The following is a 26307-nucleotide window of genomic DNA, read 5'->3' as shown; positions in this document are numbered from 1 at the left end:
TATAAGATGTTTTTTGGTTAATTGCATTTTATTGCATTCCATTTTAATTAAATCTAAAATACTTTGTTCCTCAAATACCCCTTTGGCAAAATTTATTATATCACGTTGCCGTATTTTTATTAAATGCTTCAGAATTTTCGAGATCTATTGACAATAAAACTTGTTAAGAAAAAAATTGGAAAATACTATTACATAAACATTAAGCAAATCAGGTCAATCAGAATACATCGAATGTTACAAAATAACTTACAAATCGATTACCTACTAACTTGATTTTTATTTCGATATTACAATATAAAATATTATAAATATATCGCTCGTCATTTGCCGAATACTTTAATGATGGGGGCGTTTGTGTTATTCTTATTTTTAATTTACATAAATGAAGTAAGTATATTTACGTATTTTTTTCTACTTTGTCTATGAACTCATTGTTAACGATATTACTCAGAGACTACGTTAATATGCCTTCATATTACGTTGCAAAAGTGTGTCTTTTGATAGTACAAATTAATAATACAATGAAGCACCCCGATAAATCAATATTTGTTATTGTTTGTTAGACGTGTCTTAAATCAATTTATTATATTTATTTCTTATAATAATTGTAATGACAAAATTATTCCTACTTTTCAGAATATTGCAATAATACCAAACGAACAGACGTTTCCATTAAATGTTAAATCGAAAGTGTCACCGGCTGCTCCATATAATCTCCCAATACGAAGATATAAGGAAGAATATTACGACCCTTTTCTGCATGATATTAACTCTGAAACACAGAACAGGAAGGAATTTTTCGATAATCCTTCCTATAGATTCTATAAGGATGACGACAGTTTGAAATCCGAAAGATTTAACTTCAAACTTCCTCCGCAATCTAGAAGAGATAATGAATATAGAACATTAAAAAGAAATCCTGAAATTTCACCAGAAAATCATTGTCTTCAGTCAAAAATAAATTACAATGATTTTTCTACTCAAGATCTATACCCCAGTAAAGAAATGGCAAATGCTGAAAAGCCCAATTGTAGTAATCGAGAAAATGTTCTAAAAAGTAAAACCTTGGATATGGAGGAGGATATAGCCAAAATACAACATAATCCCGATAAATTTTATGGAAAAAATAACTATACCTCCCATTATTATGAGAGATTGGATAATCCTAAAACTAATGAAAACAGAATTTCTAACCCTGAATACGATGCACATTTAAAGTTGCATAACAATTCTTTTATGCAGATTCCTTTAAAAGCTGAATATAGTTTAGATAATGCTTACATGCCACACATTTCTCAAGTAGAGTGTAGGGGAGTCAATAAAAATTATAGTGAGTTTTCAGAAAGAATTCCTCTTGATAATAGGCACATAAATAAGAAACCAGGCACTAATTTACCTGGAAATTATAGGACATCCAATGAAGCTGTCGATTTTAAAGATCAAACTCGTTTAAAGCATTCGCTTACGTCTTCAGCAAGTGCTGTAGAAAATAGACTACTTACCTCTCACATAACAAAAACATTTGAAAAAGTAAAAGGAGACGAGGAAAATATACCTGATGGCCCTCTAAATGATATTCCTTTTTGGAAATCAAATAAAAAATATATGAATAGCCTCGAAAACAAATTGAGAAACTTATATGCTGATAATCATACTAAAGATGTACAAAATATTATCGAACAGTCTAAGACTACATTGGCTCCTTCGATGTTACCTCAGCAAATAGTAAGTCAGCAAATAAACAATACAAAACCTTTTGAATCTCACAAAACTTATGATAATAGTTCTTTATCGACTACTCCTGGGGTAACAGGGATTTCTCTGAGTGATAAATCTCGCAACAGGCTCAATGAAAATCCTGGTCCTTCCGTTCATCAGACGTGCACCGAAACAAGACACGAAAATAGTTTTAGTAACAGAACGATGGAAGAAATGAACCCTGCAAAATTTTTAAGACGACAAATACAGACCACGGCAAACCAGATTATTCCCTCTCATTATGACATGGCTAAAAATTCTAAACCAATCGGAGCAACACAAGAAACACCACAACGTTACGATAAGTTGTACAGATCACCTACATTTGATGTTAATTCTAAACTTATTAACGATTGTATTCGGCCAATCAACGTAAATAATCATAATGGAAGTAATAAACAAATGAAACACGATATGTTAAATTTAAAATCGTCAGTACCTCTGAATGGTTTTGACATAAGGAACAATACTTCTGAACGTATCAAAGCGATCTACTATCCAAGCAACAATAAATCTTCCCTTTTATATAACGGAAGTAAGAACAATGTTAATTGCGATTGTATAAGAACCAACGCTGAAGGAGTTTTCATCCAACCAAATTTAGCAATAGACAATTCATTTGTTAAATGTGATATAAAAAACATCGTACCGGAAAGCATTGAAAGCTCATTAAATCAAGTACCACGTTGTTATCTCGGAAGAAATAATTTGACATCAAGGCAAGATGGTGATTCTATTAACCAAGATATAAGTGGAGTAGTATATAAAATACCTGAAGTGCACCCATCGATAGATGAACCATATATAATACATCCTAATTCGATTTCGAAAAATTATATGGAAAATCTAAGCAATTCTAATAAATATTATGCGCTTCCGTCTCTAACATCTCCTATAAATCTTAACAATGAAGATAAGGGAAGAATGTATACCTCTCCAATGTATGTACAACCAACTCCTATTAAAGTTTATCCTCAACAAACTACCATTAATGTCAAATCAATACACAATACACCAGTAATTTCTGCTGCGCCTTATACAGTACAAGCTCCAAAATACTCATTTTATGAAATCAATAAACCAAAAGTTACTTTTCTTAATCCCACAAAATCCCAGAATCCAGAAGGTTATAAAAACCCCACAGTCACAACAATCGCACCAAAAGTACTACAACAAAATGACTCAAAATTAAATCTGATAAAACCAAAAGGTTCTAATGTTTTGGCAAACAATGGGTACCAGGTCCATTCTCCTATTAATAAATATAACTCGCTTTTAAGCGCTTCCTTAAATAATATAACTTCAGTTATTGTTTCTAATATTCTATCAAGTTTCAACAAAGATATTTCTAAAACGTTAAAGAAACCATTATGCCAAGGCTCCAACGTAACGCCAATATCATGTGAAATACCAACTTTTGAAGTGACGCATCCTTGTATTGAATCTCCTAGGTATTTACCAAAGACGCCAATAAAAATAAGAAAAGATAATTCTACAAGCACTTCCACCAATAAATCATCTAAACCGAGTGTATCTACGATAACAATTAATGTTTTACCACCAGTACAGCAAATATCCAATGATATTATTATACTTGTATAATTATTAGGGTTAATTATTTATTTTATAATAGTGACTGTTAACTATTTGTACATTAAAATATCTTACACGTAGCTCGTATTTGTTTTATTTTCACATCTTATTCGACTTAACGAAATCTGTTTATTAGTTTATAACAATCAAATATACTGTATATTATTACCTACATAGTAATAAATAATAATATTATATTTAATTTTACTTACAACATAACATTCCCAAATTATCTGAAATGTTAATTTTAAAATGATCTTTCATGTCACCACAGAATAAACTATTGAAGTAATTTTCGGATATTTTATCCCCAAAAAACTTTTAGGGATGTTAACAATAAAACTTGACATCATAACAAAAAGTTGCTATTTTATTTTATTTACACTTCCTTACCTTAAACATATGTACATATAAATATCAAGTTACTTAGTTATTAGGCAACGGGCAACGCTATTGTATGTATGTTTAAAAATATTGTTCACTCAAATATGCATTAAAACAAATTTAGGAAAATAAACATTTACTAAGGAGTTTATTACACATTCATGCCTCTGAAATACAGTGAAAGCCTTCACAAAGATACGTTAGCGAGAATTCAATCTACATTTATTTGCGTAAACTGAATTGAATACTGGAGTGAATAAACACTTGTTGGGAATGTTTATTCGCAGTAAGTATATATTTTACCATAACTTGTTATTCCAGTTACAAATAATGGTTAAGTAATAGTTTTTTTAAAGAACTATTTACGTATATGCTGTAAGCAGTGTTATCTTAGTAGTGTGATATTAAAGCCGTGAACGTGCCTTCAAATCCCGATTGGGTAGAATTTTTTATATGTTGCAAATATCGGTACATTAAAACTTGCTTGATCGGTTTCTTAACGATGTTTTATTTCAATAACATTGTAAGGAAACAATTGACATGTCTCTCAGACCTAAAACAGCGCACAGAAGTAGTCCTATATGTACGAGGTAGGAATCCTTTCTGTTCGCTTTTATTGGTCTAAGACACGACGACGGCACCATACTGTTATAAAGGCTTGTAGCGTCACTGGCTTAAATTATTCATGAAAAATAGAAGTGACGTTGGTATTAGCATATGACCTAACCTATATACGGAAATTTTCGTGAATAATAATTAAAGAATCAATATAAAATGTTTTAATAAATTATAACTTGTTAAATTAACATAAAGAAAATGGTATGTCTTTCTTTACTAACAGAATATTGCACTTTGTTTATTTTTAAAATACACATAAGACATAAGCAGGTAAGGAAAAAAGTATGGATATAAAAATTGCTGTAGAAAAACATCTCCATTTACTTTACACTTTGTCAGGAATCCATGCTTTAGAAAAAACAATAGTTGTTTCGCCGTCCTTAGAATAAACGTTTCGACGTCTTTCGTTCCTGTTTTCCTGATCTATTTTATGTTTTTCAACCTCTCTAGGTTTCCCGTATTTAACAACTTTAGAACGGGCATAGACTGTTTCGATGCTATTGTCGTCTTTTTCCAGTGGTATAAAATTTGTTGAATCTTTGTCATCAATGTGATATGAATAAAAACCAGTCTTATCTTTCACACTTATTTTTCTTGTTTGAAATCCTGGATCACTTAAACCCGGAGGAGTCCGGAATTGATCTTCCATTTTAACTTTTGTATTGCTTTTTTTATACGAAGGAATATCGTTGCCGCTTTTCCTTCCAGACTGATCGGAGTTTTCTTCACTTCGATCGAATTTTCGTCTTTCACGATTGAGTGCCTCTTCGGTGTTATAATAGTGCCTGTTATGGAAGAAATACAAGTCATCTTCATCTGTAGTATATATTGCATCACTTTTAAAGTCTGGGTAGTAATCTATTATCTCATTTTGATACATATTGGGTACTTCTTCCACACTGATTTCAGAATTTATTAATAATGGTTTTTGTTTATTTGCAACCTTTTCAGATGTTTCCGTTGATGACTCTGGAATCGAGCTAGTCACTTTATTCATTTTAACTGGTTCTTTTTTTTCTTCTACTTCGATGAACTTAGGAGACAGTTCTACTATTTTATTTTTATCTTTCTTAGTTGAGTCAGTTTTATTGAATATCTCTAATACTTGATGTTCTTTTTCTTTTCGTTTTTTATTTCTTTTATTTGATTTACTTACTTGTAGTTTAATATTATTAAAATTAGACATTTGATTAAAATTATATGGAAAATTAATCTGTGAAAAGTCTACAGATTCATTATTTTGATCGGGCATAAACATTTTTACATAGTTCATCCAGTTATTCATGAAATCGTTCTGATTTTTTGTAGATGTAGTTTGACTTTTCTTCTTAACCGGTTTATTGACGGGATTGCGAGGATTTCTCTTATCCAATTCACAACATTCTTCACTTATATAAAACGCATCATCACATTCATTTAAATTACTCTCAAATAGTGCTTTTGCCCCATCATTCAATCGTCTGTCTTTACGATTTTTTGTTTCGTCATCATAGTTTATATTATTGCTTGTCTTTGATGGTTTTTCAGAATGTTGCCGAGTAGACATTTTATCTTCTCTTTTAATGCTATCACGTTGTTTATTGTTTCTAACACTCAGGTCACCAAATATTACCTCTGAATCATCTAACATCTTTTGCTTTTTACCCACCCCATTGTCTTTACATTGTGGATTTAGCTGATTTTTTCTATATCTTGGCCTTGTTTTATCATCACTTTTAAACTCTCTTGTACTTTTAACCTGTTCGTTGGTTAAATATCTCTTTGGGCATGAATTATAATAATTATTTTGATTTGTATGTCGTGTATTTTTTAGAAACGATCGGCTTTCATTCGGCTGTAAGTAATCAGTTGGAACAATAAAATAGTTATTGACCACATTAGAAGTTCTTGGTCGAACTTGGTCTGATATTTCTATGCCATTTTGATTATAAATCTTCGTACCAGGATCTATGAAAGCTTGGATGGCGGGATTCGAAAGTATTTTGTTCAAATAGGTTCCCTCTAAATAGTTAGCTACTGAGGGCGTTTCAGGGTATATATAGGGATTTTGCACAGTATTGTGAACTTGGTTATAAGAGCTTGCGGGTGTAACTATAATGGGCTGTTTACTATAGATACTAGCATAGCTTGTCCCGTGAGGATATGATTGAAATTGCTGGAATTGATTTTGTGATTTCACCTGAAATTTTATAAATTAGATTATGAATTAGTTTAATGTTATATTTTTTATAAACATGTTAGTTGTAGTATGTTGGTAATTTATATACACAAGAGTCTTAAGGTGGTATGTTGGTACATTTATTACTCTCAACTTGAAGTTAAATTACATATTTCAGAAATAAAGTCTAATTGACTGTAATGTAAACCTTTATAATTAAACCATTATCTTGAATTCTCACAATACTAAATGTTATTTTATAATATTCAAATTTGTATTTAACTAAGTTTAATTAGTACAAGATTTATCATAAACATCTATTTTCTGACAATCTTTGTGGTTATTAATCAAACTTATTCCAAATCTCTAAGCACGTTAAATCGTTCAACCCTAATCAATGAAAGATTCTTAGGACCGTGAACATAAATAGACTATTCCCACATACGACCACAGCTCGAAGTTAAATATTCCCTAAAGCTAAACTTACCAAACAAACGAAACCACACATTAACAAGCTAACTCCAAACATAATTCTACATTATCCTTCTATGATAAATCAACAGTAATATTAAACGAAGTCGTAATTATTAGTACGTGACTCTCGTGAATTTCCTTTATATATTAAGAGAAAGAACCGAGATACGTCTTTAATGATGTTGATAAACCACGAGTTTTCTTATGTATCATTACATAAGATTATTACATAATAAATATCATCATGCTGTGGAAGCAAAATTGTTTCATTAGTTAGCAACATAATGCCAACATCTCTCTTAGTTTGACATAGGATTAGCGTTAGGTCTCCGTTTGAATCTTACAATTAGAGCCTATTAACACTCTCACTACTCACTCTAAGACGTATATTAATAATAAGAAAGCCCACTTAATTACCAATCATGACATAAAAAAATATACTTAGATTTTTTACATTTTATACGTTATTTTTATCTCGTTATCCTATATCCTTGCTACCTTCAGTACCGTCGATCGGAATCCCTTCACGAGTAAAGGCCTCCTCCAGCTTTTTCCAACTGACTCTGTCTATATCTTTCTTCCTCCATTCGCTTCCTGCTACCGCTTCTAATTTTTTTAGACTTAGAGAAGCTAAAAACTATTTCACCATATAATAATCGTACTAGGTGAGTTTCATAGGTATGTTATTATAATCTCTAATATATGAGAAGAAATAATTCAATGCCCCTGAGATTTAAGTACTACTAAGTATACTTGTTAATTTGTTACGAATTATATATATAACCAGAGACTCAGATATAATTGTACCTAATAAGTGAATCATTATTAATATATAATTCTTTTTTATTAAAGAGGGAATATTTTCGAGTTTTTCTTTTCAAATATTTACAAAAACCAGTGGCGCTACAACCTTTTTGGTCGGGGCCTAAGATTTGTGTGTCTATTATCATAATCATTTGTTTTTTTCTAATATGTAAGTAGGTAATCAGCCTTCTGTGCCTGACACACGCTGATGACTTTTTGGGTCTATGCCATGCCGATTTCCTAACGGTATTTTCCTTCACCCTACGATCGATTGCTAAATGTGCCCATAGACAGAGAGTCTGCCGGAGATCGAACCTTTAGGTATGAGAGTCACATGCTGATGCCACAAGGCTAACACTGCTTGTTGTATATATATATATATATATATATAAATATATCTATATATATATAAATATAATCCTATATGTATATATATATATATATATACATATAGGATTATATTTATTTTAATACTTCGAACAGAAGCCTCGCCTGAACACCTCTGAAATAGCTAACCTCGCAAATCATTTAGGTTATGTTATAAATTCATTCGATAGTGGCTTAATAATTTCATGATAACCATTAAAATACATATTAATGCAACAAACATTTTATTCATATCAACAATTTTTCTAATTCCACTAACACATTGGTAATTAATTTAAGTAATCCTGACAGTAAACCAGTGTTATCAGTTAAACCAGTCAACAGGCCCAATACTAAGTTCAAAACCTGTGACACAAGACCTAATAACAAGCCAGGAGCTGCTAAAACATTTGACCTGAACAAGGATATAAGAACACTTATATACAAAAACAGGACAGATGTTAAATCTGTTAATGTAGCATATAATAATGGTAACGTACAACCAAAGTATGGCAATAATGCTGGTGTCAAATTCTGTACGATATTTGACAGATTGTTTAAATTGTTAATAAGGTTTATAAGGAATGGTATTAACAGACTGGCTAGCTGATTGGCGACAGGCAACACTGTTGATATTTCGTCGAAAGCAAGCCGAAGTGCGGAAACTGAATAGGCTGGTATCATTGCTGTTGTGTCCTTAACCTGAAAAATAATATGTGAAATTAATTACTGGCAGTTGATAGTTATTTGTATAAAAACGTACTTTGAAATTAGCAAAGGCCTCGTACAAACATTAAACAAGGCGTGACATTTTGATTGAATCATTTATCATTTCACCGGAGTATTTAGTATATACTTAAAAATTCCGTAACAATACATATCTGTCATATACCTACGTCTATATGTATGGGACGATACAAAACATTATTTATATATAGGGCTTATAGAATAAATTTAAAAGATCCTTAATATATAATCTAAATACGAATAATACAACCCTTAAAAAATCATTGAAAATATGTATACTACATTCCGATATATTACTTAAATTTTAATGTTTGAATGCACGGCGCTAAATGCTGTTTTCTAGTTGATCAAATTTTTACGATGACATGTTTATTTGTTAGGATAATAACCAAACTCAATATTAGCACAAACATTGCAAAACTGTATAAATTACTATACGCGTACGCATATAATAATGAAAAATAGCTCAATTAGTTGGTAAAATATATCTAGAAATAGGTACTACTGTCAGACACTCAGTAGCTAATTAAATATAATCAAATTAAAATAATAAATGAAACTAACCAAAAATATAACCAAAAAAGTTATTCCAACGGAATACCGCATTATAAAATAAATATATTTAAATTATCACTAACAGATATAGTTTTGTAGTCAAAAATACAATACACTAATATATAAAGCTTTGTTATCATTGTTAATATTATTACCTAAATATAGTATGAAACAATATTATCTATTTCCTTGATAATTTAGCAATCTTGGCAAAGAATAGGTTAGTAATCGCTCAATCGGTGATGTTGAAATCCAACCATTCCTATAAAAAAAACAGTTACTTCAACAGATAAAAGAACATTTCGCACTTCCTGAACTTCTTTTTTTTTAATTTCAAAACTGGTTAAAAGACATCGTTTATAAGGTAGCCCCTTGTACTGACTTCCTTTGTTAATGATTAATATCATGACATGTACAAATAATTGTTAAACAAATATGGTAATTTATAAAAATTACTGCCTTAGGTGAACCAAGCAATGATGAACACAAAAAGTTTGGAAGTTTGAATGATTAGGATTTATATCTATTTTTCGTTAGACATTATTTGAGAGTGTCTACAGTTCTACACATGTTCTAACATGAAAATATTCTAGAAATAGTCTTAAGTTTTAGTGTCTTGTACTGTACATAAGTATGTAAATATATTCAAATTCATAGACGTAAATTGCGCTTATCTATCTATCTATCTATATCTATATATACAAAAATTAATTGCTGTTCGTTAGTCTCGCTAAAACTCGAACACAGCTGGACGGATTTGGCTAATTTTGGTCTTGAATTATTTGTGGAAGTCCAGAGAAGGCTTAAACAGTGGAAAACATAAATAATAAGTAAAGAAAATACTAAAAACGACGATTAAATTTTCCAATAAAATCTGTTACTATTATATGTCTTCTAAATCTTCCTATGTCTTTTTAGAAATAAAGAAGTGTCACTTGGTTGTCACATATAGGTGCCTTCAGAAATGTGTTTTATGGCTGTAGTTTGAGTGAGGTTATCTTTGGTCTGTTTTAGAAATGTTGTATTACGTTTTTACACAAATGTATGTAGGTGATACAAAGTTCACGAGTTTATCTAGTTAAATATAAAATTCCTTTTTTAGGTATAAAATGAGTAGTCACAATCCATTGTACTATTCTTTATTTTATAATTTGCGCGCATCTGCCATAATGCAACAAATACATAACAATTAACTCTGTTTTAATTTATTTAATCATAATTACACTCAAGCGTCCATACAATAACTTCTTACCTATTTATACATATTTCGCTTATAAATTACACTAGATTTTGCAATTGTAATTGAGAAATTATTGTTTTGTTTTCAAATATTCCGTAGTCTGGCATTGACCATAAACGAGAAGGGATTGTTGGCAATTTTTAAAGGTTTTTTTTTTGAAGAATTTATTTTATGAAATCTAATAACATTAGCGAGAAAATCATATTTTGATAGAAAACAATGATGCAGATACGAAAAAAGTACAATATGAAATTAGGTAATTTTATATCTTATCAGGAAAACTGACACAAAATATATTGCAATATGTAATATATAAAATGTATTTATAATAAAAAATAACACAAAGCACTTGGATATACGAGAATAGGTCATTTTTGGGTAAATATTTTTTTTTATTAAAAAATATGGCGTCAAAAGTGACTTTAGCTCTTTTAGTCTGTGTAGCGGTCTTGTTTATGGTGAGTTTCTGTTTTAATCACCAAAATTTTACCACTTAAAGGTTTTACGTTAAATTAAAAAATATCATAAATAATACGATAAATTAATAAATATAGATTTGAATACTAAATAAATATAGTAGTAAGTAAGAATTAAATCACCATATGAACAGAACTTTTATTGCAACCTATTTTATACATAACTTAACTTGTATTGTAAAAAGTGGTTTACTCCGCAAAAAAGCATTAAATAGTCGTAGGGGTAACTAAGTTTTTATTTTTTCAGCGGCCAGTTGCGGCAACATCTGTTCAACTACCAGCTGTGTACCCACTTGTGAACATATTATTACCACTTCTCAACAACGTATACAACCTCCTTTTATCGCTCCTGTCAATCTTCGACACACTCCCGCCACCTATTAGCGCCCTAATACCAGTGGATTTAAGTGCACTTGAAACGTCACTTTTGAAGCTATACTCCCAAGCTCTAGCAATAGTGAACTTTTTGAGGTCGCTGCCAGAATATGCGGTTGGCGCGAATCCTAGTACGCCGACTTCCGGTGTTGCCAACATGCAAAATTTACTCACGAATCTTGTGTCATCCGTTTCCGACCTCGCAGATGACGTTTTGGTGGGCATTGGCGGGGCTTTGCTGCCAGGTTTATTACAATTGGTCGTCATGGTGGTACAAACCGTGCTTAACTTGCTACTTTAATTCTTTGGATGTTAATTTGACTTGTTATAGTTAATGTTGTGTAGTTTATAAAATTGTTAATTTTTATGTTACTATATTAAAATAAAGATAAAAGAATTTTGAGATTAAAATATTTGTAATTTTTTTTTAAATTAAACGACCTATTACATCATCGCAGGTCCCAGAAGTAATCGTAATTTAATTCTTAATTTAATTTTGTAAAGGGTAAACTTCACGAAGATAAATAACTCGATCTGACACTGACGGTAAATCCTTTTGAGAACAGAACAACTGTTAAACAAATTATTTACGACTCGTTACGACTACGATTGGTTTTTGAAATAGAAGAAATAGAACTGCTGCGTAAGTTACCGTCTTCAGGAAAGCATATAAGAGCATCTGAGTGTATAACTAAGCTTACCTATCATAAGTCTAGTTCTTTTAACTACCGCCCCACTAAGCAATATAATACCTAATTTAAACGTGTTTACGTAACATGAATATTCCCAAAATAAGATGATATTTTACGTATCATTATTTCCTAGCCGTCAGGTAAAATATCGAATGAAAATCGTACAATTTGACCTCTAAAGGAAATTGCATAGTGACGTCAATACGTGGGCGTATTCAATTTGTCATCCCAACTACGTCAAATCAAATTTTGAACTCTATTTTAAATAGAAATATATTTTCACAAAATTCTGTATCGATCCTAATCAATAGGTAATGGCTTAGTAATGGCTGGCAGTGTTTTATATGAATATTATAGATTATAATAAGACAAATTACTATGAAATAGTAATTGAAATGTAATGCGGGACTTCATATTGTAAGACATTCTTACAGAATAATATCGCCTTAAACATTTGCAGTATCAAACTTTAATATCTACCACATTTTTGCAAAAAACATAATTTATTTCGTAATTAGCCAGCATAATGATAAATTTTGAAGGATGAATTTTATGTTATCAAAGGTCAAAAAAATATCAACATCAAAAGAAAATTCCCGTCAGATTTCATTTAAAAATATTCCCAGTTTGAAATAATCTCTCCTTTGAAACATAGTCGAAATTATAAATAGGAAATTCCGAGAAAATGTTTTGTGTTTGATATCAGTTGGGTAAGGGTTCGGTCACCGTTATTTTAATTTTATGCGATTTATAATACATAAGTAATGTTCACAATTTGGAATCAAATGTAACAAAATTTAATAGCAAAATATAACTATTTTGTCGACGTCGACTACTACTTAAAACAATTGAACCAATAATGGGCCGTATTTATGGAAGAAGTGTTAATGTTTCGCGTTATTTTTGCAGTTTCATGTTCCTACACTTATATTCGAAAATTCTATGACTTTTCACTTTATCCTTGGCGCCAAAAACTACCACAACTGTACTGAAACAAAAAATATCTAAAAACAAATGACTGAATTTGAAATAAAAACACTGAAAGAAAAACGCTTTTTACCGGATTAAAGTTATGTATTATTATAAATTTCTCTGCAGCTGTGATACTTTTTGACATTCAACATCTTTTGTCTTCAGTCACCGTGACCACGCACGCTGTAAAGCACGCGAAACGTCGGATAAATTTAAAATTATGTCAAATAGTTGTAAATTTATAATAATACATAACTTTAATCCGGTAAAAAGCGTTTTTCTTTTAATGTTATGAGTTATGTTAATCAAAGACAATACTATAAAAACACTGCTTTCGAATAAAGATTATTTGAATTTCGAATTGCGCGCCAATCCATAGATAATTAAATCTGTAAATGCTGGTCCTTAGATTTCAAAATGAAACTGTTGGCCTGCATAAAATCTTTTTTATTCTTATTTATATTAGTTTTGTATTATTATTGCTTGATTACTTTTTTATATTTTAATGTTCTAACAAAGTAAGAGCCGTGTTGGCCTAGTGGCCTCACCCTGCGATTCTCATCCCTGAGGTCGTAGGTTCGACCCCCAGCTTTCTTTCTATTTGCACCAATGACACCAATGGACGTTCTTTTTATATGCGCATTTAAAATTCGCTCGACGGTGAAGGAAAACATCGTAAGGAAACCGATATGTCTTAGACCCAAAAAGTCGACGGCGTGTGTCAGGCACAGGAGGATGATCACCTACTTGCCTATTGAATTGCCAAATGATCATGAAACAGATACAGAAATCTGAGGCCCAGACCAAAAAAAGGTAGTCGTGGCACTGATTTTTATGGCATGCTGTGTTAGCTATTAATCTGTACTTTTATGTTATTGTAAGGAATACTTTTAGTTACGGGTGTTTTCAAACGAACACATAAACGTAATATCCTGTGCAGCCCTGCGATTCTGTAACTCACTTATCGAACTCACACAGCGGTTTTCGCTTCGGCGGTCGCTCTCAAATCAGTCGTGAAGCAGTCATTTTATGATTTGGCATTCTGAAAAGGTGAGTTACAGAATCGCAAGGCAGGCCTGAGTCTCTGAGGTGTCGTGAGGGTTGACATCAACAGTGGTGAAAACAAAGAGTAGTAATATTTTACATTTGGAATGTCATTAAAATATAAATAATATAAATATATTTCATATCGATGTAATTTAATATTCTTCGTATTGTTATAAATTATTTCGTCTTAAAACTGTAATTTAGTAATATACTTATATATTTCGTTATGCCACAGACATTATTGTCAAATTAACTTATAAAAGTTATTTCAAATTGTGGTTATTTCAAATATACGTCACGAGATTTATAATTATTATAGTTATTGAATTGTCTGTAAACTTCAGCAAATATTAACATAACAATAACTATACCTTTCGTTTAGAATTCACACAAAATTATATGTAAAGAGCAATTCTAGATTACTTACATAAATATAAGTCGCAAAATTATCGCAAAACAAAATCGCCATTATGGACGCGTACTTCTTCCTACCATGCGCACTTCACCACCCTGTATGGATCCACAGTTGTTCCCAGGCCACCAAGGAGACCAGACCATGTTTCGGTAAGTATCTAGCTTCAACCTCTGTTAGTTGCGTAAACATATAATAATAATTTAGCCGGTGTTTTAGTTTAGTTTAACGTGGAACTTTATAAAGACGCTAAACTTTATGATTTTTCGTATTTGTTCATAAAAGTAGGAATCGATTAGTTTCGAGGCGATTAATTAATAATTATCCTACGGCGTATTGGACTAAATATTTAAATATAATTCTAACGTTTATACATAGACGCGAAATTATGTTTATTACACTTATTTATACCAATAAATCGATTGAATCAAATCATACAATTATTTTTCCTTTATAATAATATTATAATTGTGGTCTATTTATATACACAACTAACCTAAATCTGCACCGAATTACATAGTCTTTTTATAATTAATACATATTAATATTTTTATTTATTAATAGCATCAACATGGCATTATCTGCGCTGCTGATGCTGGCCTGTCTCGGCTCCAGTCACGCCTGGGGTGGCCTCTTCAACCGCTTCAGCTCTGACATGCTCGCCAACCTGGGGTATGGGAGATCCCCCTACCGTCACTATGGGCAGGTAGGCTACTTATTTATTTCGTAATCCTACAAAAATTATATTAAAAATATAGACAAAGATGGAATACATAATATTTACAAAAAGGTTCAAAAATTTACAAAAGGGAAAAAACAATATAAATTATTTAATACATTTAAGGTGTGTTTATGGGTGTGCTGTGATGCAGGTGATTTTAAGTATTGGATATACTTAATACTCCTTTTAACCATATTTCGCGAAAGCTTAAACAAGTCAAGGCTTAAATATTGGTCGTTGTAGGTCCGGACTGCGCAATACAAAACTGAGTTATTTGCATAGTTAGTGTTGTTGTGAGGAACATGAAACAAAGCACGACTACAAGTCTTGTAGGCATGAACATGAACGCAATTAATTTTATCTAAGATGATGTTATTTAGTAGCATTAAATGAAGTATCAATTTTTAAATATTCACACGCGTCTTAAGTCGTTATGAGTCTTTTAAATTTTTTCTTTGTGTACTGTGTAACTAGGCGACCAAACCGAGCAACTTCGAGAACACTTCTTGCGTATGTGTAGTATAGCACTTTCATACAGTTGACATCATGATAATGTTCACTGACACGTCTTGCAAAACCGAGCTGCTTATAGGCTTTGTCAACTACTGTATCAATAAGTCATTTTATAGTCTAGCCTTATACCTACGCAAGGGGCATTAATAAGGACTTAATCATTCTTCACTCATTTGTGATTGAAATATAAAGTATTCTGTATAAATTAAATATATAAATACTTCTAGAAACAGAATGCTCTGTGGTTTTATTCAAAAATAAATCGAATAATGATCCAAATACACAATGAAACTGAGGTAAAATAAGACTTAGACACACAAAGTATGCCGTGTAAGTTTACCTTTTTATTATATATTGTGTTGGAATTCCGTTACCACTCAAAGGTTCGTTGTAACTTGATCTTTTTAAGGTTTTATGTGATCACCCTCCTGTGGACAGAAATGGAATGTAACTGGGAATTAAACCCAAATGAGTTATCACTAGGTCATGAAGGCACTTCGACAGTAGGTTTTTTGTCCTTTATTAGGCTCTCTGGGAAATTGACGCGCCATTTCGCAATATAGGAACATTTCATCACACGCTATACACTCATTAGTAGGCAAAGGTTAATCTTTCAGTTCACTTCATGATTGCTCAGTGACCTTTGTGATTCCATGGGACATATGTGGGCAGAGTGAACTAAATATGGCATCATATTACGCCTCATTTACGATGAACCCAATCTAAATTTAGATAGACATACACATTGCGCTATCATTTATTTAAATTGAAAGATGGAAAAGGAAAACTAATAAATAAAAAAAGATGTGTAGTTAAAAGAGATAGCGCACTAGCCTCCACACTTGTGCCTTCCAATTGACATATTAACGGTACCTACTTGAAGTAATAATTTCTACATAACACTTACAATTTTATAATTAATCTACTCTTGTACAATGTTTCAGCATAGGACAGGTTAAGAAAATTGAATTCTTATTATTTGTCAGACTCGCTGATTATGAATATTTGCCATATCGCAAAACTACCTATTTGCATTAAATATAAGGTTAATAAAATAGACGTAGTAGATACTTTGTAAGTGTGAGTGTAAATCAGGCGGTTGCGGAACCTTTCCGAAATAAATTTCTATCTCTTAGCAAAAATGTTGTCCCGCAAATATAAAAACAACATTCTTAAAATCATAACCATAAATTTCCTGATAATGTTAGTAAAATTCGCACAAGATCTTGTTGTAATAATAAAAATATTTTTTTAGTATTCTATTTTATCGCAAAGGGTTCTTTGTTATTATATGCAAAATTTATACGCAGTAGATATGACGGACGGACTTCTCGCTCTACTAGGTAGGGTATGGGATTTCAGACACAAAGTAATGTTAAAATATTAAGTTAACACCGTTAAAAAGTTATGTTTCTTGAAAAAAACACATAACACAAATAAATTTAAATGAAATGACAATTCATGAGAGCATAAAAATAATAATGACACAAGCCACACACACACACCTATAAGGCTGACGATTTTTTAAACTTTTACCTTATAGCTATGAATTATCTCCTTAACAGGTTGAACCAGAAGAGATATACGCGGAGGCTCTAGAAGGGAATCGTATAGAAGACGCTGAAGACACCCACTGCTACAGCTCTCCATGCATCACCAATGGAGACTGCTGCAGAGGCCTCATGTGCCTAGAGACAGGTAAGTTAGCAGGTCTCAGATTATTACATTTTGATTCTTAACCTTTGTTCTTGAAATGTAGCTGGTGATCAGACTTCTGTGTCCGCCATCGATTTTGGGTCTAAAACATGCTGGTTTCCTCACGTTGATTCTTTCGTAGCAACGATTGTTACTCTTAATGATTACCGAAAAAAACTCACAAAAGTCCATTGATTACTTCAGAGTGTAGAGTCGTGCAACATTGCTATGTAAAACTAATTTGGTAACTTTTCCAAGGCGTTTAGGTAAACTTTGGCATCTAAAGTTCAGTACATTGCCTACATTGAAATTCTATAAAAATATCTTAAACTCATCTATATTTTTTTTAAATCATATTTCATTTATAAGTCATACATCTAATGATTAAGGCGGCTTAACTCATCTATATTAAAAAAAAACGTTTTTAACCTCAATACTTTCCATGAGCAGTGTTGGCCTAGTGGCTTCAGCGTGCGACTCTCATTCCTTAGGTCGTAGGTTTGATCCCCAGCTGTGCACCAATGGACTTTCTTTCTATGTGCGCATTTAACATTCGCTCGAACGGTGTAGGAAAACGTTGTGAGGCAACCGGCATGTCTTAGACCCAAAAAGTCCACGGCGTGTGTCAGGCACAGGAGGCTGATCACCTACTTGCCTATTAGATTTAAAAATGATCCTGAAACAGATTCAGAAATCTGAGGCCCAGACCTAAAAAGGTTGTAGCGCCACTGATTTATACTTTCCAAAACTCAACATATTTGCTGGAGTGGTTCGATTTCATAATATATTTGCTTTGACGTTTACATTCCAGTAGTATTATTTGTTTATGCATTTTGGTTGAGAAATTTCAAGATATCGAGTATACGCCTAAAAGTTCTATTATGCATACAGGGTCGATCCATTGACGTCATAGTCTAAGGTCATGGTAGGGGTTAAACAAGCTTTATCCGAGCTTATTCGATTATACAAAGTGGTGTTATTAAGTCGGACTACGTCGGAAAATCCAATTTATAATGAAAATTTACTAAATTAATAAATTTGAGTAATTAAACTGGACAGTTTAATTTGTTTCGCGTGATTAGCAAACATGGACGCCTTACAATGCACGCGAAACGTCGTAACTTTCTAATTTTTACATAAAGAACGCTTAAAAAAATTCTGAAGCACTTTAAGTTTGGAAAATTTCCTGAACGCAGAAAATAGATTCCTGCTGGTTCAAATTCAATTCAAATTCAAAAGCCTTTTGTTGCCAACCTTAAATAACATTCCTTTAGCTGTGTTAGTATTTAGTTTTCTTAATTTTTTTTTTTTAAAAGACAATTCACACCAATTGACCTAGTCCCGTGCTAAGCTGGTGAAGCTTGTGTTATGGGTACTAGGCAACGGATATACATACATATTATTGATAGATAGGCATATAAATACATATTTAAACACCCAAGACCTAAGCACAACACCAAATGCTCATCACATCGATGTTCGTCTCAACCGGGGATCGAACCCGGGACCCATGGATTCGCGGTCGTTATTGTTCGTATTATATTTAATAGTATATTAAATAAATAATTGTTTCTTTAGTTGGGTACCCGGTTATGGGTAAAGGCCTCCTCCATATTTTGCCATCTGTGTCGGTTCTAGGCGTCCCTTGTCCAGGTGTTGCCGGCCATGTCATGTATCTCATCTCTCCATCTCATAACGGGATGACCTCTGTTCCTTCGGCCGTCTCTGGGATACCAGTGAAGTACGCCTTCGCTCCATCCTCCGTCATTTACATTTATTAAGATTCCTGCTGGTACTTTGGTATATTCAATACTTTAGACGGAATAACGACCTGAGCCCTTACTCTGTAGTTTCCGATAGCAATCCCGATCTCAATAATGAATTATTGTACGCCACCATCCCGAAGGTGATTGAGAGAACTACATCAAACTTGCACACAAAACCCAACATTTTTCTGAAATAACATAAATATAGTAAAAATCAACGCACTTTAATAAGACTACTCTTCTAAATAAGAGCCTATTATTTCGTCAACGTATACGTCGCGGTGTAAAGCTCCCAGTGGGGCTTTTTTATGCTAAAAGCTCTTCACCTCGCGAGAGCTTTGAACGCACTCGACAGTTCTTTTGTCGGCACTTTGAGCTTTTCTAAGTAATTGAGTTGATTTGCTGTAATTTCTGGATGTTATAAGAAAAAAATATTATAAAATGAAACTATAAGGATTAAGCTATTCCCCTTCCATTGTAAGTCACATTATCTTTCTGTATGTCGAAGGAGATCAACACATTACAATGCTTTTCGTAGAGCACCCGTCATAAATAGAATGTGTGCAAATAATCTTTTCGATACAATGCAACTAACTGCTGACACCACCTGTCAACCTGAACCTCCAATCCGCGACATCCAAGTCATTAATACTTTCAAGATAAAATGGAAGTTATCTCCAGAATGTCTTGGAATGTCAGTCGGCATAGTTGGGAATTTAGGTGCATTGTCTCATGTTTTATGTTCTGTTTTTGTTTGTAATTTGATTATTTTATATTCCTTTTTTAAATAATTTTATTTTTTATTTGAATGGTTAACGTTTTTGGTTTATTTAGTGTGTACAGCTCTCACTCCAAGATATTAATCTTGAAACTCAGAGTTGCTGGTGACAGCAACCTAAAGCCGAGTTTTTTTTTATTCAAATGTATGTGAGTTAATCAAATACATAAATGTTTTTTTTTATTTTCCTAGATATATAGTAATAATAAAAGTATCTAATTTGCTTTTGAAAATAGTGTTGGTCTACTGGTTTCAGCGTGCGACTCTCATCCCTCAGGTCATAGGTTCGATCCCCGGCTGTACACATTTATCATTCGAACTATAAAGAAAAATCACCGTGTGGAAACCAGCCAAAATATCGATGTGTGTCAGACACAGAAGGTTGATCACCTTGCCTATTAGGCATGATTACATAATATAATTTAAAAAAAATGTTATACAAATTCACTCGCTTAAACCCATAAAAGTATTTTATGATTATTATTTAATAACTGTATATTTCATCCTAAGTTTGTAATTGAAAAAGTTTCAATTGCCTGTACCGAAATTCATTTCGATTCGTAATTAACTTCTGGAAATTCTCTTTGAGGCTAACATTTTGTATTTGTATGGCTTTCATTTCATGACAGGCATTCGTAGATCAATTTTATTGGTGGTGAAGTTTTTTAATTTAATAAATACATTAACTATATGAAAGATAGATCAAATCACCGCTATTATCTATACTATATTGAGGTATAGTTTAATAATAAATCAATTTATTTTTGACAATCTATGTATGTACTGAATCAATATTAAAAATTCTTTGACCTATAGATAGTTACGTTATTTGTGAGTTAAAGTGTATATGAAAAAGTCGAATTTGGAATTCGGATTAGCAAGTTATTTAAGTTCGAGAAAAACAGTCATTATAAATGCCTACAAATTACCGTAGCTTATATCGAATATCCAACTTTTGTACTAAGTCACAAATTAAGTCGGGACGGATCAGCTAGTGTTTTACGCAAATGTTGTAACAAAACCCTCTTAGCAACATACAACTATTATTACCGATTCCCGGAGAAACAATAATTGTTTATATAAAAAATATATCAGTGGCGCTACAACCTCCTTAGGTCTGGGCCTCAGATTTCTGAATCTGTTTCATGATCATTTTTTTTATTCTCGTCATCAATGTATGAAATGTGAAACAAATAAGTCTTAATAAAACAAACATTGAAGGCTACTTATTTCGGCGACTTTTAACCCTGACGTCATATGTTTGAGCCAGTGCAATGTGCATTATCTTACGGTGACTAACATCGTGAGGAAATTGGTATAAAACCTAAAAACTTCAAACCTGAGTCAGGCACTGCAGACTGACCTTATTGCTTGTAAAAGAATGTTGAAGGAAATATGAATTGACGCTTACTTTTGTTAAACAAACCATTCAGTAAAGTAATAAAAGTAAAAGCGTAGGGACAATATTAATAAAGTCATATTTTTCCTCTAATTACGCCGAACATATTTTAATCAAGTAAATGCTGTGAGCAATTACGAAGTAAACGTTTTAGGAAATTAATTTTCCAGACAACTGTGCTACTGTTTTCGCTTGGGGGTGTTTCAGTGTTTACATTTGATGTTTGATGTAAAATACAACTCTATTAAAATACAGTACAGTTTGCCGACTAATGCTTTCAACTGATTATTTTTAATTATCAAATTTGTTTTAATTTTAGTATTATATGAACAGCCCTGCGATTCTGTAACTCACTTTTCGAACTCACACAGCGGTTTTCGGATCGGCGGTCTCTCTCAAATCAGTCGTGAAGCAGTCATTTTATGATTTGGCATTCTAATAAACAATAAACAACAAGCTCCCACCTTTTCAGATTGGCAAATCATAAAATGACTGCTTCACGACTGATTTGAGAGCGACCGCCGATCCGAAAACCGCTGTGTGAGTTCGAAAAGTGAGTTACAGAATCGCAGGGCTGGGAACGATGTCTGAACTAAGACTTTGGGATCATGATCCACTTTTGACTCAAAACTTTAAAATGTAAATGCAGTAACAGTTTCAAAGCTGTGTGATAAATGGGAGTATTTATCACACAGCTGCATATTATATAGCTGCATATTATATTATATAGCTGCATATTATATTATATAGCTGCATATTATATTATATAGCTGCATATTATATTATATAGCTGAATATTTTATTGCCAACAGAGGACGGCGGCCGCTGCTTGCCGGCATTCGCAGGGCGCAAACTGGGTGAAATTTGCAACAGGGAGAATCAATGTGACGCTGGACTGGTGTGTGAAGAAGTTGTGCCAGGTTGGTGTTCATTTCAAAGATTTAACCGAACTGCCGTGCGATTCTGTTAATCCGTGAGTTCACCTCACACTTACAACGCTCCCTTCGTCACTCACGTCATTTTTGGAATCTCATGGTTATTCTGTAAAGCAATTTCACATTACGTCTTGACAATCGGAGAAAGCTTGTAGTTTATTGTTTATCATAAATGCCAACTCGTAAAATGACTGCTTAACGACTTATTTGAGCGCAACCGCCGCGCCGCTGCGAAAACCGCTGTGAGAGTTCGAAAAGTGAGTTACAGAATCGCAAGGCAGATGGAGAACTTTTGACTTACGATGACTTTAAATTATAAAGATTTTTTTTGTTAGTATCAAGACAAGAAATTGAAAATTATTTTGCTATTGATAATTAATGGCAGTTTTGTTGACAATGACGTATGTGTTAGAAATCATCACTTAAAAAATGAGTCACCCACTCAATGACAATACAATAATTTTGCTACCATCTTAAATTTATTTATGTGTTAGTCAACTACGAAGGTGGATTGGGAGATGTTGTAAAATAATTAAGAATTTAAATCGTTTCATTCATTTCATTAAACATGTATAATTGTTAATATTTTAAATTTAAAAAGATTATGTATTATGATTACGACAGGAAAAGATGGCTGGAGACAGCGAAAGAAAATTGTGGAAAGCCTTGGTGTAGGCTTTTACCCTTGGGTCCATATAATTATAAATAAAAAAATGTATTTTTATGGAACAAAATGAAGCTATATTATTATCATTATGTAGACTACTGCCATAGTTGCATTCTGATTTCTGCTTATAGAAATAATTTTTCAAACCGGTGAAACAAAAATAACAAAAAGTTTGAATTGGACTTTCATAGGAGAAATGCATGTATGTCGTCTCCCATCCGCCGGCCGTAAGCAATACAATGAAGACTGCTCCACCTCTAGCGAATGTGACATCGGCCGAGGTCTTTGCTGCGTCATGCAACGTCGTCACCGACAGAAACCACGCAAGGTAAGATCCTCTACAGGTAGCTTCCGACTTTGTTTCCGATCTTGATTTTCCTTCGAAATGAATTTTTTCCTCTATGAAATGAATCTTATTTATTTATTTATTTAATTATAAGTAATCTTACAGCTAACATACATAGTATTATAAAACAAACACTTAGACAGTACAGAAAGCCAAAACAGATTACATAGATAAACAATATTATATACGAAAAATGAAACAAATAGGTACATCAATAGACAAAACTTTATAAAGAAAACTGAAATTTAACATTTAAAACAACAAATACATACCTAGTACTAAATTTTTGAAATCATCATCATTCATTCATTTTAAATTAAAATCGGGACATAAAACGTATTGTAGCGTATTTCCTTTGTTATATATATTTATTTGTTAAATATTGAGTTTAATCTTTCTTATAACTCTATAGATATTTTTATTATTGTCAGATTTATGACATTTACGATAGATTATTGATTTTGTTTAGATAAGTTACATTTCCATAATAAAGCGCTCCACTTGAAATTATCTATGGTAGATTGTCTTTGCTTTATGCATTTCTATGTCAGGAGAAATTATTTTCGGTATAGAGTATTTTGCGATATTTTGCGCTGTTGCCCTTTTACTATAATAGGCGTTACCTTTTAAATAAATCAGTGCCGCTGACCTTTTTAGGCCTGGGCTTCTTATTTGTGTATCTGTTTCATGATCATTTGTCAATCTTATTGGCAAGTACATGACTGACGCCGTCGATTTTTTTGGGTCCGAGGCAAGCCGCTTTCCTCACCATGCTTTACCGTTCGAGCGAATGTTACATTCGCACATAGAAAGAAATTCCATTGGTGCACAGCTGGAGCTCGAACCTACGACCTCGGGGATGAGAGTCGCACGTTAAAGCCACTAGGCCAACACTGCTCAAAGTGTACCTTTACATATTATTTAGAGTCTTCTTTGCGGAAAGAGTGGTTTCGCGAACTAATATAATTCTATAAAGATTATCATGTCGAACTATAATGACGTAATGACAAATACCACGCCTGTTTCCTTTTCGCACAGACTCTATAAGGGTACAAGAACACGAAGCAAAAATAAATATTTAATACTCAATATCTTTTCTTATTAAATATTCGAGAATTTTCAAAGGATGTTTTCCAGAAGATAATCTGGTTGCTAATTATTAATATTTCTTTGAGACGAAATTAATATTCTATCAAAGGGATTGTTATACCTTTGTCTTGTTAAATTAATAAGTTACCCTAATAGATAGATATTAAATTAGTTATATTTTATGTCACGCTGCTAATATTATTTTCTATATATATATTATTAGTTTCTACAAAAAATATAAAGTAACTCTGGAATATTTTTCATTGTTCAAATATTATTGTGTTGTTCTATAACATAGAATATATTTTGAAGTTGTCTCTACATATTTTTTCTTTTAGAGCTGTGGATACTTCAAGGAGGCTTTAGTCTGCATAGGACCCGTAGCGACTGACCAAATTCGCGAGGTCGTCCAACATACCGCTGGCGAAAAACGTATCGGGGTGTACCGGATGCATTAATTCCAAATTCAAATGAAGAGTGAACAATTCATAAAATTCCTTTTTCAATTAAATTGTTCATTCTGTTAAAATCATTTATGAATAAAAGTGTTTATTGTTCTTCTATCATTTTGTTCCATTTTTGAATATTTTTATTCATACATGGTTGTAAAATGGAAAATGTAATAGGCAAGATGAATTTAAATAAAACCTATTTCATTTTCTTAGTTCTTTTGATATTATTCATTACTTAAATTATCAATGAATAATATTAAAATACGATGATTTAAAAGTCGGAATATGGCTTTGACAACGGTTAACCGAACACTTTTATTTCGTTACGACGAAGCAACGTAGTTTCCTTTATCGCAAATTAGATTTTAGGATAAAATATTTTGACTATTATCTTATGAATGTTTAAATAGTGTCTATGTGTCTTTAATAAATTTAATAATAGTTATAAGTATTCAAATTAACATACATATCCAACTGGCTGAGGGATTTATTAATAATTGATGTTAACATATCATAATTTTAAGATTTCTCTAATTTAAGTCGGTGTAAATTTCGCTTTCTTAGAAAAGCCCGCGTGGCAAATAAGAGTATTACTGATTACATTACTGACAATTTATGAATTGCCTAAAGTTTGTCGTATGGATTAACAGTAATGTTTGTCTAGGTGCCTAGATAACTAAACATATCATATAATCGTTACATATCAATTCAAAGTAATTAGATATAGTTTTTCAATATTTTAAAACCTCATTGAAAATTAAGGTTTAATTGCCTAGTAACTGTGATTGTGTATTTTCGGATGGTTTTAAATAATCTATTTTTCTGCCAAATCTCCACTGTTAAAGATATGAAATATCTTCTCAGATCGCTATTACTGTTGAGGCCTAACTCCGGACACAGATATATGTCTGCCGTTGAACTAGTTTTAGATGTAAGTCCTATGTAACTTGTAATATGTGTTATTAAATACATTATGTCAGCAATTGTGTTTTAATTAAAAAACATTGCCTACCTAGAAATCTTTTTATCGGATGAAATCGGTTTTATTTTGTTGTGTAATAGATACTTTCGAGGTTGAAACCTCTCTATTTCTCTCAGGTGAATCTAACATTTTGAGTAGAAATTAACAAAAAAATACAGATAAAAATATTGTATAATTTTAGATTTGTGTTCCTTTTGGACCTATCAAACTCTGAGCTGGAATTATTCGGAATAAATACTTTTCAAATTAATTGATTAACGGTTGATTGACTATCGGAACTTTATTTAAATGTA

General features: G+C 32.1%; 3 protein-coding genes across 3 annotated transcripts; 2 read left to right on the top strand and 1 right to left on the bottom strand.

The window, feature by feature from the left end:
- Nucleotides 1-308: 308 nt before the first annotated feature.
- On the top strand, nucleotides 309-3428 carry LOC125057398. The gene is made up of 2 exons (XM_047661065.1): nucleotides 309-387; nucleotides 637-3428. The coding sequence occupies exons 1-2, from the start codon at nucleotides 340-342 to the stop codon at nucleotides 3358-3360; spliced, it is 2772 nt and encodes a 923-aa protein (XP_047517021.1). The 5' UTR covers nucleotides 309-339; the 3' UTR covers nucleotides 3361-3428.
- Nucleotides 3429-4499: 1071 nt separating this feature from the next.
- LOC125057391 lies at nucleotides 4500-5828 on the bottom strand. The gene has a single exon (XM_047661057.1). The coding sequence runs from the start codon at nucleotides 5636-5638 to the stop codon at nucleotides 4679-4681; it is 960 nt and encodes a 319-aa protein (XP_047517013.1). The 5' UTR covers nucleotides 5639-5828; the 3' UTR covers nucleotides 4500-4678.
- An 8863-nt stretch (nucleotides 5829-14691) lies between these two features.
- Nucleotides 14692-26015, top strand: LOC125057437 (ITG-like peptide). The gene is made up of 6 exons (XM_047661129.1): nucleotides 14692-14823; nucleotides 15236-15377; nucleotides 17471-17603; nucleotides 22356-22463; nucleotides 23337-23473; nucleotides 24919-26015. The coding sequence occupies exons 1-6, from the start codon at nucleotides 14753-14755 to the stop codon at nucleotides 25036-25038; spliced, it is 711 nt and encodes a 236-aa protein (XP_047517085.1). The 5' UTR covers nucleotides 14692-14752; the 3' UTR covers nucleotides 25039-26015.
- Nucleotides 26016-26307: the final 292 nt, after the last annotated feature.

The sequence above is a fragment of the Pieris napi genome, chromosome 16 (genome assembly GCF_905475465.1).
Source record: "Pieris napi chromosome 16, ilPieNapi1.2, whole genome shotgun sequence".
Taxonomy (NCBI): domain Eukaryota; kingdom Metazoa; phylum Arthropoda; class Insecta; order Lepidoptera; family Pieridae; genus Pieris; species Pieris napi.
The sequence above is the reverse complement of the archived record's forward strand: the minus strand, read 5'-3'. Positions and strand labels throughout refer to the sequence as shown.